This window comes from Conger conger, chromosome 5, assembly GCF_963514075.1.
Source record: "Conger conger chromosome 5, fConCon1.1, whole genome shotgun sequence".
Lineage (NCBI taxonomy): Eukaryota > Metazoa > Chordata > Actinopteri > Anguilliformes > Congridae > Conger > Conger conger.
The window spans coordinates 21,185,529-21,199,800 of record NC_083764.1 but is presented as its reverse complement, the minus strand read 5'-3'; the positions used below and the strand labels follow the sequence as shown (position 1 = coordinate 21,199,800).

The window sequence follows — 14,272 nt, the reverse complement described above, 5'->3', positions numbered from 1 at the left end:
AAGCGAAGCACCTTACTAAACTGAATGTGTGTACGCTGGCAATCTTTAGAGATGAGTGGTACACCAGCATCTGCACACTCTACATATCTTTGACTGGATGGACCGACCGGACAGGTGACATTCATTTTTAATATACATAATATACTCTCACCGAGCACTTTATTTGGTATTTATTAGACTTATTTTTAGACTTCTACTGCTGTAGCCTATAGCTTTAGAGTTATGATGCATTGTGTGTTCAGAGATGCTCTTCTGCATTCCATTGTCTGGCCATTCTCCTCTGATATTTCTCATTAACAAGGCATTTCTGTGTGCAGAACTGCTGCTAACTGGATTAATGTGTGTGTGAAAATACCAGCAGATCAGCAGTTTCTGAGATACTCAAACCACCCTGTCTGCCACCAACAATCATCCCACGGTCAAAGTCACTTAGATCACATTTTTTCTCCATTTTGATGGTATCTACATGATTGTATGCATTGCACTGCTGCCACACAATTGGCTGATTCGATAGTCACATTAATAAGTAGGTCTAATAAAGTAAAATAAATACTTTATTAGTGCTCAGTGAGTATATTATTGTGTGCGTATGTGTGCAAGTGCGTCTGACATTACGATTATTTTAGAGCAATTTTGGTAGCCATTTATATACAAGTCTTAGGCATTGGAGTTATCTGAACTTGAGAGGGCTGTTTTGTTCATTAGAGATACTAAACGAATATGAGTTCAGTCATAATTGAAACAGAGAATTTGCACACAGTGCCAGAGCTGAGGAACACTGTAAAACATAGAATCATGAATCTTTTTCAATTCAGAGAGCATGCACTAGAGGGCGTTTCCAGTCTTTACAATTCATTGATGCTTGGGAGACTTTGCTGCAGATATTGGAGAATGACTAGTGAAACTTTGAAATATATTTCATATGAATAAGCCCAGTTGATTTGCTAACATTATTTATAATTCAAAAGTAAATAGATCATTGATAACAAATGTTCAAAAATTTACCTTATACCTACTGTCAAATATGGAGGTGGGTCATTGATGCTTTGGAGATGTCTTGCTGCCAGTGGTCCAGCAGCACCATTTAAGATCAGTGGCACAGCAATGGCGAATTCAACAAAGTAACAAGACATTTTGGCAGAAAATCTTAGGTAGATCGTAGGTAGTTTGTCCAGCAGGACACTGACCAGGTTAGAAAATAACTAACTTTTTGAAAAGGCACTGCTTTGGGAGAATGCTTGCACCCAAAGAAGAGAAGAGAGGTATTGTTACTGGGCCAAAATCAGTTCAGCATGGACGTGGCAGCCCTGATAGGACACCTGCTCGCGTCCCAGGTGCCGGGTGAGAACTACGGTTCTTGCTTCCCAGAAATTGGCATCATGGGTGATGGCCGGAGAGGGGTCCCTATTGGCAATAAGGCTTTGCCAGGAGGATAACATGGGTAAAGGGGTTTGTCCCATTGGGACAGGTATGTATATCCACTTCCCTACCCATGCCACAGTCACGTCTGCAGGATTCACAGTGTTCAGTATGTCATCACTGATAGCAAGCAGCAGGTACCTTTCTCCCAGGAGCAGTGTGCCACGGTAGGGGCAAGGTTGCTGTGCACTGCTCCCTGAGAATCAGGACAAGCCCTCTCATCGTCACTGGGACCTGATGTACTAGTATTAGCAAAATATTATCAAAAGTAAATGGAGCCACAGCAGAGTGAGCAAACTCTACTACTTGGTGCGGGCGGGTCCTTTACATGCTTCACAGAAACTTTGCATGACGTCTAACATTTCTCACTGCATTCTGGCATTTCTGTTTCTATCGTCTTATTTGCTCCTGATGTCACCACCAACACCACCATGCCCAGCCATGTTTATTGGGAAACATCCATCCATCCATTATCTGAACCTGCTTATCCTGAACAGGGTCGCAGGGGGGGCTGGAGCCAATCCCAGCATACATTGGGCGAAAGGCAGGAATAAACCCTGGACAGGTCGCCAGTCCATCGCAGGGCACACACACCATTCACTCACACACTCACACACTCATACCTACGGGCAATTTAGACTCTCCAATCAGCCTAACTGGCATGTCTTTGGACTGTGGGAGGAAACTGGAGTACCCGGAGGAAACCCACGCAGACACGGGGAGAACATGCAAACTCTGCACAGAGAGGCCCTGGCCAACAGGGATTCGAACCCAGGACCTCCTTGCTGTGAGGCGGCAGTACTACCCACTGCACTCTTTTTGCATATGGGGTTGAATGTAATCATTTATATAATGCTAATTGTTGTGTAAGGGCGGCACAGATGGTGCAGGATAGCACTGCCGCCTCACAGCAAGGAGGTCCTGGGTTCGAATCCCCGTCGGCCGGGGCCTCTCTGTGCGGAGTTTGCATGCTCTCCCCGTGCTGGGATAGGCTCCAGCCCCCCTGCAACCCTGTTCAGGGTAAGCGGGTTCAGATAATGGATGAATGGATGGATAATTGTTGTGTATTGCACCCTCCAGAGGTTGATTAGGGAGGTGAACAATGAAATAATGTTCACCAAATTAGATAATGCTTTTGGCATCAGTAGAGCCTGTTTTCTTTTGTGTGGGTGTTAGGGATCTGACAAATCATCGGTTTTTGTAAATGGCTACCATCTTGAAAACAGTTAACTGTGTAACTGATACTGCCCAGGGGTTGTACCTTATTTATGAAAAAAAAAAAACTGAAAAAAAAAAACTAGAATATCCTACTGACAAAAAAATCTATTGCATTTTCAAACTTTATTTTGGGCCATCTCAAAACTGTTTCATTTAGTTAGATAATAGCCAATAAACATTAACCCTGCTCTTTAACCTAGTTGGTGGAATGTTATCTGGTTGCCCTCTATCCTACTCCCCCTATACTGAGTTTATAACTTTATGGCTTGGGAAGAACAGCAAACAGAACGTGGTGCAATTTGGTTTTGTTACATGGAGCACATGTTCCTTGAAGGTGCAGGTTGGAACTGACTGTATTTAACAATTATATGTACAAGTATAAGTATACAATAACTGAGCTTGAGTACCTCTTAAGAGTATTCATATATATATATATATATATATATATAGTAATACCGCAACACGCAAATGTATGAATAAACTGCTTACCTAGCCAAACAAAACTAGCAAAGGTGTCATCCTAACGACACAAGTAAATAACACAGGTAAAGACAACAGTTAAGGTTTACAGGTGGCAAGAGATTCTGCTGTTCTGACCTCCATGGGGAGTTTGTTCCATCACCTTGGAGCCAGAACAGACAGTAGTCCTGAGCGGGAGGTGGAAGTGCGGAGAGGGGGAGGCGCCAGGCAGCCTGTGGTGGCCGAACGAAGAGGTCTGGCAGGTGTGTAGGGTCTGGTGATCTTTTGGAGGTAAGCTGGGGCTGACCCCTTAACTGCTTAGAAGGCTAGCACCAATGTTTTGAAATTGATGCAAGCCATGACAGGCAGCCAGTGGAGGGAAGTTAGCAGGGGGGTAATATGAGACACAAGATCATACCGCTCAGTTCAACATAAGGAAACTTTAATAAGTAGATTGCCATTTCAGCTGAATCAGTTCTGCCTCTCACAGTCTCCAGCTTTGCCCTTCTGAGGGCAAGGTTCTCCCCCCCCCCTTTTTTATTATACATAAAATGCAGGCCTTCCTTGACTTACATGACTTATTCACACTGACACTTACAGGGAGTGAAGATAGTGGACATTTGGAGGTTGATCTGCTGCTGTGGGTGTGCACAGAGGATCCAATCCTACAGCTGCTCTGGCTATTTCTACATTTTCATCAGTCATTTCAGGAAGATTCAGCTGCCTTCAGGTCTTTGGAATTTCCTTTCAGTTTTGTGGGACTTTTGGGAGACACACACTGGGGTTTGGCACTTTCATTGTTTTGTTTTGTGACTGTTATTTGTCTATGTCTGTTACTTCTTTGTCTAAGGTTGGTGACCCTTGTATTTAGATTTAAATGTTGATTTTTATGTTGTAACTTAATAAAATCTTAATTTTAATCTGCTCGTGAGTTGTACATATTGATGAAGGTTGATCCAACAGGTTGCTCTGCCTATCAAAGAATTTGGCGATTTAATAATTAAATCAATGATAATCGATATCTTTGATAATAATGAATAAATTAAATCAAATGTATTTTACATGTAGGATAAGTGTTGATGTGTTTGTGTTCAGTATTCAGAGTGCCAAACATTAAACAAGGGTGTTGGATGTTAAAATTGCTCAATTCAGAAATTGACCATATTTTACCTTAAACTTCACTTCTCCGACATAGGCTACATCCAGGTATGTCATTTAAAAAAATGCATTGGTTAAAATTATAATTATTTGTGTTTTCATTCCTCTTCCCTATGGATTATGCCTGACAGACTTGATTGTCATGTGCCCAATTTGCTGCTATTCAGAACTTTGTTACAGACACTGATCAACTGAAACAAGCGTGACAGTGTTCCTTTCGGTTCACAGAGGACTTTATTTGTTGACACGCAAATTCAAACCACCAGCAAAATTAGCATAGCTGTCCATGCCGTATATATAAAAAACAACACTGGCCGACATCATTGGACAAATGTTGCACGCAACATTAAGTAGGCAAGCTGGAAAATAAAGGCTATAATTATGTGCAACCACTGTTCATAATTTCATTAAATCCAACAATTTTTTTTTTTGATTGAGTATTACTTAGACTCTGACATGACAGACATTCTCCTGTTGGCAGTTGATTTTAGAGTGCTTGGATATGCTGATTGTTTACGAACATGTCAGAAGATTGTTTGGCAAGCGATTAGCTCGCTAGGTGAGCTCATTTACTTTGTTCTTAGCTATCTAAACTAAGATTCTGATGGAGTTAACATTACTCCCAGCATTTGCAGGCCTAACCAGCTGGTCACAACAAACAGCCATTGTTAGACGCTCACATTAAAACAGCAAGCTAAATTAGATACCTAGTACTAAGGTCTTATTTAAGCGCAATAGCCATCTGAGCAAAGGGACCATAGAGAAAACCTGGTGAATTATGACCCTTTTGGCATTCCATACAGAGATTGCCACATTTGTGGATCTATAACTGTTTGTGTGTGGCATGCATTGAACTATATGGATTGCACAGGAACTATGACTTGATCCGCAAATGCAAATTTTACATTTGAGACTGGGTTATTGCAGTGGAATTGTAATACTAATTTTTGCTTTTCATATACAAATATGCATGCATTTGTACAAATCAGAAGACACAAGACACAAGTTGAGAGATATTTGTGTGTGGATATATAAAACACTTTATCTCTGATTTGTGGGTGTTACGCACATTTGTGAATAATATTGAGACTAATCTCTCCCCATAGATTTGGTAGCAATGTGAAGATGCAGTGATTTTTTACTTACCACCCCCCTGCCCCTCATAGCCCCATGTGAGACAGGGAGGCCATGTGACAGGTAGCACACAATCTTTTATGGTAGATAGTGTAACTTCAGGAGATCAGGAGACACTACTGTGCACAGAAAAGGTAGACAAGGGTCTTTGTACATGAAACAGAAACAGACAGACAGGGGCTGAAAGTTCTGTTTGTAAGGACCGATATTTTGTAATTTGCGCTTTTAGAGAGAGCAATTGGAAAAAACAAAAAAACAATATCTGCTGAACAGTAGACTTTGGTTGATATTGATGATTCAGGCTCTGGCTTTTGTCCTTTCGTACTTCTTTAACTTGTATTGATGGTGTCTGTCACAGTGCAGATCCAGGAAGGAATAGATTTGGGATGGATGACACCACAAACCAGACACCAAACCCCTGGGGCAATGCCACCACTCACAACACCACCCTTCCCAACAGCACCTTCGTCTACGAGTCTCCCTTATCTCCTCTGGTTGATAAGGTCTTGAACATCATCATTATCATCATCCTCTTCCTTACCATGATATCCCTGGGCTGCACCATGGAGATCCCCAAGATCAAAGCCCACTTCTTAAAGCCGAAAGGTGTGGCCATCGCCGTAGTGTCCCAGTATGGCTTCATGCCTCTAGCTGCATTCCTGCTGGGCAAAGTGTTCCAGCTGGACTCCATTGAGGCCCTCACTGTGCTGATATGTGGCTGCTGTCCTGGTGGGAGTCTGTCCAACTTTTTTGCCCTGGCTATGCAAGGTGACATGAACCTGAGGTGAGTTTGGTTTCTTCAAGAGGTCTGGTGGCCTGCTCATTACCAATTATATCTTCAAGCCATCTTAAAACACTTTTTTGTGGCTTCTTGAGCAATGAGAAAAACATTTTTTAACGACTGCAGTTTTCAAACATACAAAGGTGGAAAGTCCAAGGGTCAGAAAGTACTCATTAGTTCTACCTCTTGGCTGCAGAATTGTGCTTATTAGTAAATCCAGGTGATTGGATTTGTACAAAATATTGAAAATAAATAAATAATTGAACCTGGATTTTCCACTTGCAAAAATGCTCAAGACCTTAGGGCACAGATAACTCTGAAGCAAATCCATGATAGGGAGAATGTGTAGATAAAACAGCCAAAAATTTAGACATTTTACACATCTTATATTTTTGCTAGCATATTTCAGCATGTGCAGTAATGTGTCATTTTATTAAATAAATAATTTCACTCCCCTTTTTAATGTTTTTGGGACCAGAGTTCTGTGCTGCAGACCTGGGTCAAATACATAATTGTCTTAGATTCAAATACTTTTGAATTGCTTTGGTTTATTGTCTGCTTTATTAGATGCTACAGTGCAGTATAGAAGTATAGACAGTCACTTGTTTTTTCTCTCATATTTTTCAGTCTCATAATGGCTTCCTTGACTTTCATCGGCACAACTGGTCCTTATGTTGACAAACATTATTAACCCATTAAGTATCGCCCCTTTTCTTGACACACACTTGAAAATACCCTAAATGAAATGGTTACTATTTTTGAACCCTTTTGACTACAGGCATAATACATCTCCTGAAAGGAGTCAGAATTAAATCCCCTTTCAAATTTGAGGATAGTATCACCAAAAATGAACATTCTGCATTTTTTCAAATTGATGTCTAGGCAGTGGAGACTCCAAAAGGACTAAATTATATTATGAGTAAAATACTCAATTTTGACAAATACTCCCCCTACCTGTCTCTCAACCTCCCTCTCCTTGAAGTTCTCCTCAGTCAGCAACAGCTTGAAAAAATCATAAAAAACAATAATCACAATAGTACAATCCTGTATACTAATATATTCATTGAATTGATTGAAGTTTTTGTCAAATACCCAACCCCCATCAACAAGTCAAACACATTCCACAATTTCACCTGCTATTTATTATTCAAAGGCAGGCTGGCTCCATGTTTATAAGCATACTGAATAATAATAAAATATTTGAGAATGTATTTAGATGCTCACCAATATAAAAGTGTCATATCACTGAAAATGCCCTCAATTGTGGAGTCAACTGTGTTTTCACTGTCTTCCTCAGAAATATTTCCTCATATGTGAGACTCCTTGGAACTCCTCCAACGGAAGTCCTCTATTTAGATGTAAGCATTGCAAACGTAGGCATTGTTGTAAAACATCATCCTTTTTTGGCATAAAATCACAAGAACTGTTTTTGCCAAAGCGCAAACAGTCTCAGCGTGTGTATTGCAAATGCTACATTGTTGTTACACAGGCGAAAAAATGCTTTTTACGCAAGCCTAACAAACTATACATCATTGGAAACCTAATGTCATTAGCTGTCACTTCAATCACATGAGTCGGTTCTTCGATGAGCTAGTTATACTGAATTTTCTTACACATGGATGGGGGTAACACATTCTTTCTGCAACTATGTTACTGCTGCTGGCCTGAGATGCTTGTATTTTTGCTCATCATGTTCTAGAAAGCCTATACAAAACATGTATATGCACAAGTACATTTGTAGAAGTATACAATGCCAAAATAGACAACAATGATAATTCCTCTAGAGAAATTCTAACAATGGAAATTCTAGCAATGTTTCTCTGAGTTAGCACATTTTTAGAATGAGAAACTACCTTATTTCTTGTTCGATGTGGATTTCCAAAATGCAGAGATGGTTTTACCACCCATATGTTACAAAATAAGGAAATGTCGTCACTAAAGCAATGGCATCTTAAGGTTATACAGATAGAACCGTGAGTTTTAAGACTTTAAAAACGATATATCCTGTTACCATAGTGATTAAAAATTGCACAGTGAAAAAAAGGACCGGCAACTCCAAAGGCCAGTCAGAAACAATGAAGAAGCCAACTATCCATTTACTTTTGGTCCCCTAAAATGGGGGCCTGCATATAAAAAAGGCCGAAATTCGTACACAGATCATCCAATATGGATGGTCTGCACTTTAACCTCATGTGTATTGTTTCCTTTCAAATTCCAATGTGCTAGAGTACAGAGCCTAAACAACATGCGTCACTGTCCAAATACTTATGGACTGAATTGTGTGTGAAATACTCTCAAAGTGCAAACCTTGCCTTCTGCTCAATCTTGGTTGGTTCAATTACACTAGGCAAGATCAGTCGAGCACGGAAAAGTTTTTGAATCCAATACAATTATGTATTTGACCCAGGTCTGGTGACTTCTTTATCTCCCCCAGCATTGTGATGACTAGCTGCTCCGTCCTGCTGGCACTGGGCATGATGCCACTGCTGCTCTACCTGTACAGCCAGGGAATCCCAAACATAGAAAGCATGGTGCCCTATGCTGGAATCATTCTGTCTCTGGTCATGACCCTGGTGCCCTGTGCCATTGGCATTGCCATAAACCACCGCGTGCCACGCTACTCTCCCATCATAATCAAGGTGACACACTCCACAAGCTCTCTGGCTCCCCACACACTTACACCATAGCAAAGATGCTGTGATAAATAATGCTGGCTAACTTCAGACTCTCTACATTTACATTTTTAAATCAAATTCTGTGGTTAACGATTCACATGTGCATGGATCTGCAAAACCACTAATGGGATGCTTGTCCTTGAAAATATTAGGTAAGCCAAAAATCATCTGAATATATGCACAACATTGCTACCGTTCAGCAGATGCTCTCACTCAAGTGAAATTGAATATTTGAAAGTTTGGTATCTATTTTTAGCACTGAAAATGCCACTGAAATATACCAATACAGTTCTGATAGTAGGCAGAGCCTGTGTATAAAATAGGACATCCGTGGTCAGGAAATTCACACATGGCTGTCAAAAGCCAGCCTCACTTTATCTACAAAGGCACACATGCACATGGAATACATTAATCCAGTACTGCTTTGATGTGATCTGCAGGTTGGCATGAGTATTTTGCTGATCGCCGGTGCGGCGTTTGTCCTGTTGGCTGGCATCTCAATCGGAGACACCTTACTGAGGATTTTGTCGCCTCGGCTGCTGATCACAGCATCCTTAATGCCAATCAGCGGCTTCCTGTTTGGGTACACCATGTCCACCATCTTCAGGCTCAATGGAAAGTAAGTTTACAGCATCGCACGCTGGTCATTTGGAGTGCAGCCATCATACACAGTGTTTTAGCAGCATACTTAAGCAAACAGATTAAAATTCTATCTTGCAAGGTTTGGCACTGAGAATTCTTATTGTATATTTAGGCATTTAACCAACACCAATTCACTATACATTGTACTGTATGAACAATCTTATCTTGAATCCTATCAATCAATTACAAAATACTTTTAGAAATTTATATTATGGTCTTTAACCCCTTAAGTATCACCCCTTAAGTATAGCTTAGACATTTGGAGACTCCAAAAGGACACAATAAATGATATTATGGGTCTTATCCCTCACTACGAGCACCTGGCGGTCGAGCTGCACATTCACGCCTGTTTTCCGTGCTGGTTCCTCAGTGGTGGAATGACTTGCCTACCACTGTCAGGACAACAGAATCCCTCCCTCAATTTTGACGCAGACTAAAAACACACCTTTTCAAACTGTACCTTAGTCCTACCTCCTGATTCCTCCTCCCCCCCTCCCCCTTTCTGATATCCCTATCCCTGATGTCTAACCCAAAACAAATATAATAATAATAATAATTTTTTTAAATTGAATTGAATTGCACTTATGATGACTGTATATTTAGAACAGCACTTCATGTGTATTTTACTAGTTTTGGATGTATTGCTTTAACTTATGAACCTATGCACTTGTAAGGTGGATTAAAAGCGTCTGCAAAATGACTAAAATGTAAATGTATGTTGATGTCTTATGATGTGTAAAATACTGTATCCTGGATGTTACCCTCCCCCTACCTCTCCCTATCATTGTCCTGTCCTCAGATAGCAACAGATCAATAACTTTGTCAAAATAAGTACAATAATAACATCTTGTATACTAATATATTCATTGAGGTCCACTGATTGATGTTTTTGTCAAATACCTAACCCCATCAACAAGTCAAAGCCACAATTTCACATGCTATTTATTATTCAGAAGCTGGCTTGCTCCTTATTTGTGGGTCAACTGAATAATAATACAATATTTTTTGAATGTATGATCACCGATAAAATGAGGTCACAATGATGAAAATGCCCCCTATTGTGGAGCCAAAGGAGCCCTCCAAAGGAAGTCCTCTATTTAGATGTAGGCATCGCAAATTTGTTGTAAAACATCAATAAAAACTCACCTCTCCATCTGAACTTGCTTTCTCCTATCTCAGATGCAAAAGGACTGTCGGTGTGGAAACCGGCTTTCAGAATGCCCAAATTTGCTTCACCATCCTGAAAGTGGCCTTCCCCCTGGAGGTCATTGGACCCTTGTTCCTGTTCCCGTTCATCTTCTCCTTGTTCCAGACCGTTGAGTTCTTGGTTTTGGTGATCATCTTCCGGTGTTACAAATGGTTCAAACCACCGGCCAAGGGTAAGTAAGTGCCTCCAGCCATTTTAAAGAACATCCATGCATGTATGAACTCAACTGTCAGGAAAACAATTCTGTAGCCACCTGCATCTTCAAATTTAGAGCCCAGATCCCATTTCCAAGAACAAGCACTAACTCTGTCCCTTCCCTCCCACAGAAAAAGAGGTATATCAGACTGTGGACCTGAAAGCAGAGGAAAGCACCATTGAAGTTCCACAAGAGCAAAGTCACTGGCCCAGTCCCGATCCACATACTTGAGCACTTCAAATGCCCGTGCCCGGGACACCATTCAGAGTCGCACTGTCCCGTTTCTTATTCTGCAAGTGCGCAAGGTCTCTACCGCGCACTCCGTGAGCCCTTGATGTGGCTTTCATCAAAACAGACTTCGCTGAAAGGCACTGGCCATAATTCTGGCCATTCTTTGCGTCATCATCTCGTTTGACACACTGTGTTTTCTGTGCAAGAACTACTGCACAATTAAGCACAGTTCTGTAGTACGAACGATGGCAAAAGAAAATCATTGTCATTTAAGTGAAACCAATCAAATCACACATTTCCTATCTCACATTAGAATATAAAACAACCATATACTTATGAATGATGCTCAATAAGTCATGCGACTTCTTCCCTGTAAATTAAAATGTTATTGTTGCAATACCAAGCATTGATGCTACTGTAGTTATTCAGCTAAGCAAGCAGCAAGCTAATGGAAGACAACATGAGTTGTAATATAATTAAATATCTAGTGCTTCTTGTTTAAACAGGGACGATTGAGACAAACTTTCGGCACCACATGTTCATGGAAACCTACTAATAAAAACCTGCAGATTATCTTTTTTATGGAAATATAACTTCCTGGATATGGGTATGCACTTTGTTGTACATCACCCAAATGCCTACAATGTAATGTAATATCAAAATATTGGCAATAACTTATCTTTTTATGGTTGTGTAATCAGTATCATTATACCTCCAGAACTACCGTGAAATGAGTAAGATATTGCTTGTTGCAGAAAAGGCCACTCCAGCCTATAACAGACACGTGAATCAAGATAAGTGGGGGTGGTAGGTCCCAGTCCCGTCTGGAAACGTCTTTCCATTCAAGTTGATACAATGTTAAAATGTTTATATCAGGCTGCTGGGTGGTCTTGAATACCAGCAAACTCATCCTATGGTCAAAAGTGGCCACAGTCTGCTTCCACAAACAACTCCATGGCTGCATGACCAATGAACTAGACTTGAAAAGAATTAGCATTACACCAACAAACTCAAAACATGACCACCTGCCTAATATGCTGTTGGTCCTCCGCTGCTGCCAAAACAGCTGACGCATCGAGGCATGGACTCTACAAGACCTCTGAAGGTGCCCTGTGGTATCTGGCACCAAGACGTCAGCAGCAGACGCTCAAAGTTAGCACAACTCAACTCCATGTCCTGCAGGCCATAACGTCTGCCGGCATTTGCTTCAACCGAGCACTACACCACCTGATTTAAATGAGATTATCTGAACCAAGTTTGGGTTCACTAGTTCACTAGTGCTGCTTTAAGTCCTGTAAGTTGCGAGTTGGAGCCACCATGGATCTGACCTGTTGTTCCAGCACATCCCACAGATCTGGGGAATTCGGAGGGCATGGCCTCTTTGTCATGTTCCTACAGCCATTCCTGAACAATGTGTGCAGTGTGGTAAAGTGCACTGACAAAGAGGCCACTGCTATCAGGGAATACCATTGCCATGATGGGGTGTACCTGGTCTACAGTGATGTATAGGTAGGTGGCAGGTGTCAAAGAATGTCAATGAAGGGTTTCCCAGCAGAACATTTCCCATAGCACCAACGGCTTGGTCTTCTTCCCAGAGTGCATCCTGGTGCCATCTCTTCACCAGGTAAACGCCAAACACGTACCTTGAGACCCCACACGCCTTACCATTTCGGTGATATTCCCACCCAGTTGTCTGGGTCTTTATACCCGCCAATTTCTCCCACATACAACATGTCGACTACAAGAACAAACTGTTCGCTTCCCGTCAAATATATCCCAGACCGTGATATGCACTGTTGTTACGAGATAATCAACATTATTCACTTCACCTCTGACTGGCCATAATGTTTTGGCCCATCGGTGTATTCTCAATGTTTTCGAGAAGAGCACTCCTTATCAGTCTACAAAATTGACCCGGAATGAGCAAACACGTGTGCATTTGGCACTACAACCTGGGAGGTAAGAGGGGTTTAAACTGCATTAATGAAATGTTTCTAACCAGGGAAACTGCTATATTCAGGAAATTGAGGGTTGGAACTAGTAACAGAGCAACCCATGTGCAAAATGTTTGTAAAAAATACAAGAAACACAAATGGAGTAGAAAGAAAATATTAAATGCATAACATTTTGCTGAAATTCTTACATGGCAAAAAGCTAGTGAATTAATTTAAGGCACTTCAGTTATTTCTAGTATATCACTATAAAATGGGCCATATTCATGTAAAGAAAAAGTACATATGATTTTTATAGGTTTCATTTTGTAAAAAACATACCAATAACATTATTTTTACAAGCCTTTTGCACATGGGAAATGTCAGGAGCATTTCCAGCACAGCATGGAGTCAAAATATGGTTTTGACTTGAGCGGCTATAATCATACTATGAACTTTCTAAAAGCAGACTTTGAAAAATATAATGCATTATTTTTATTTTTGCTTTATTTTTCATTATAAAAGAAGATTTGCTGAGCATGACATGCAATTAGATGCTTGTTAACCATTTCAGTCAGACTTTTAAGGTGATCCTCCTTCACAACAGGAACTGAGTGTCTATAGTAAAGTTCATTTCAGAAAATTATGTTCAGATCCCAATCCTGAACACGCTATGCATCCTCTGAAAAATGGCATCTGGTTTCATGTTTAAAAGCTGTGCATCTGCTTCAGTGCATTCATAATAAAAGTTAACACAAAATGGAACACACAACACAATAACACAAATATCTCATTTATATGTTTCCACGTCAGAACAAATAAAAGACCACTTTGCACACCTCAAAAGAAAGCTTTAATTAGAAATAGTTATATACACTGTATAATTAAATTAAACTTTATACAAATATTAAAATACTATCGTCACACCCATTGCAATGTACAAGTCCAAAGGAAAACCCAAACGATTTAAAGCAATGAAAGGAAAAGAAACATCCTATACAACACTGATGACACTTTTAGTTTTTTCTTTTTTTTCCCTTCCAATTTTGTCTAAAGCCCCATTTTAAGCCCATTCAAAGCCCATTCCAGTTCGACATTTCAGGAGTACCATGTCCACAGAGGATTTGATCTGGAAAGAACAGGAAATGGGCCATTTTTTTTTAGCACTGCCATACAATACCCCTCTGAACTTATTTTGTATGCGTTCCTTTCCCTTACAAC

General features: G+C 40.5%; 1 protein-coding gene across 1 annotated transcript; it reads left to right on the top strand.

The window, feature by feature from the left end:
• The first annotated feature begins 5,774 nt into the window (after positions 1–5,774).
• On the top strand, positions 5,775–11,120 carry LOC133128825 (hepatic sodium/bile acid cotransporter-like). The gene is made up of 5 exons (XM_061242633.1): positions 5,775–6,172; positions 8,604–8,808; positions 9,285–9,463; positions 10,666–10,865; positions 11,020–11,120. The coding sequence occupies exons 1-5, from the start codon at positions 5,775–5,777 to the stop codon at positions 11,118–11,120; spliced, it is 1,083 nt and encodes a 360-aa protein (XP_061098617.1).
• Positions 11,121–14,272: the final 3,152 nt, after the last annotated feature.

Bases quoted from the DNA above. Each gene is read 5' to 3' on its own strand.
- LOC133128825 (XM_061242633.1), top strand. From the start codon at position 5,775: ATGGATGACACCACAAACCAGACACCAAACCCCTGGGGCAATGCCACC. The intron at 6,173-8,603 runs GTGAGTTTGGTT...TATCTCCCCCAG, and splicing joins CAAGGTGACATGAACCTGAG to CATTGTGATGACTAGCTGCT. The intron at 8,809-9,284 runs GTGACACACTCC...TGTGATCTGCAG, and splicing joins ACTCTCCCATCATAATCAAG to GTTGGCATGAGTATTTTGCT.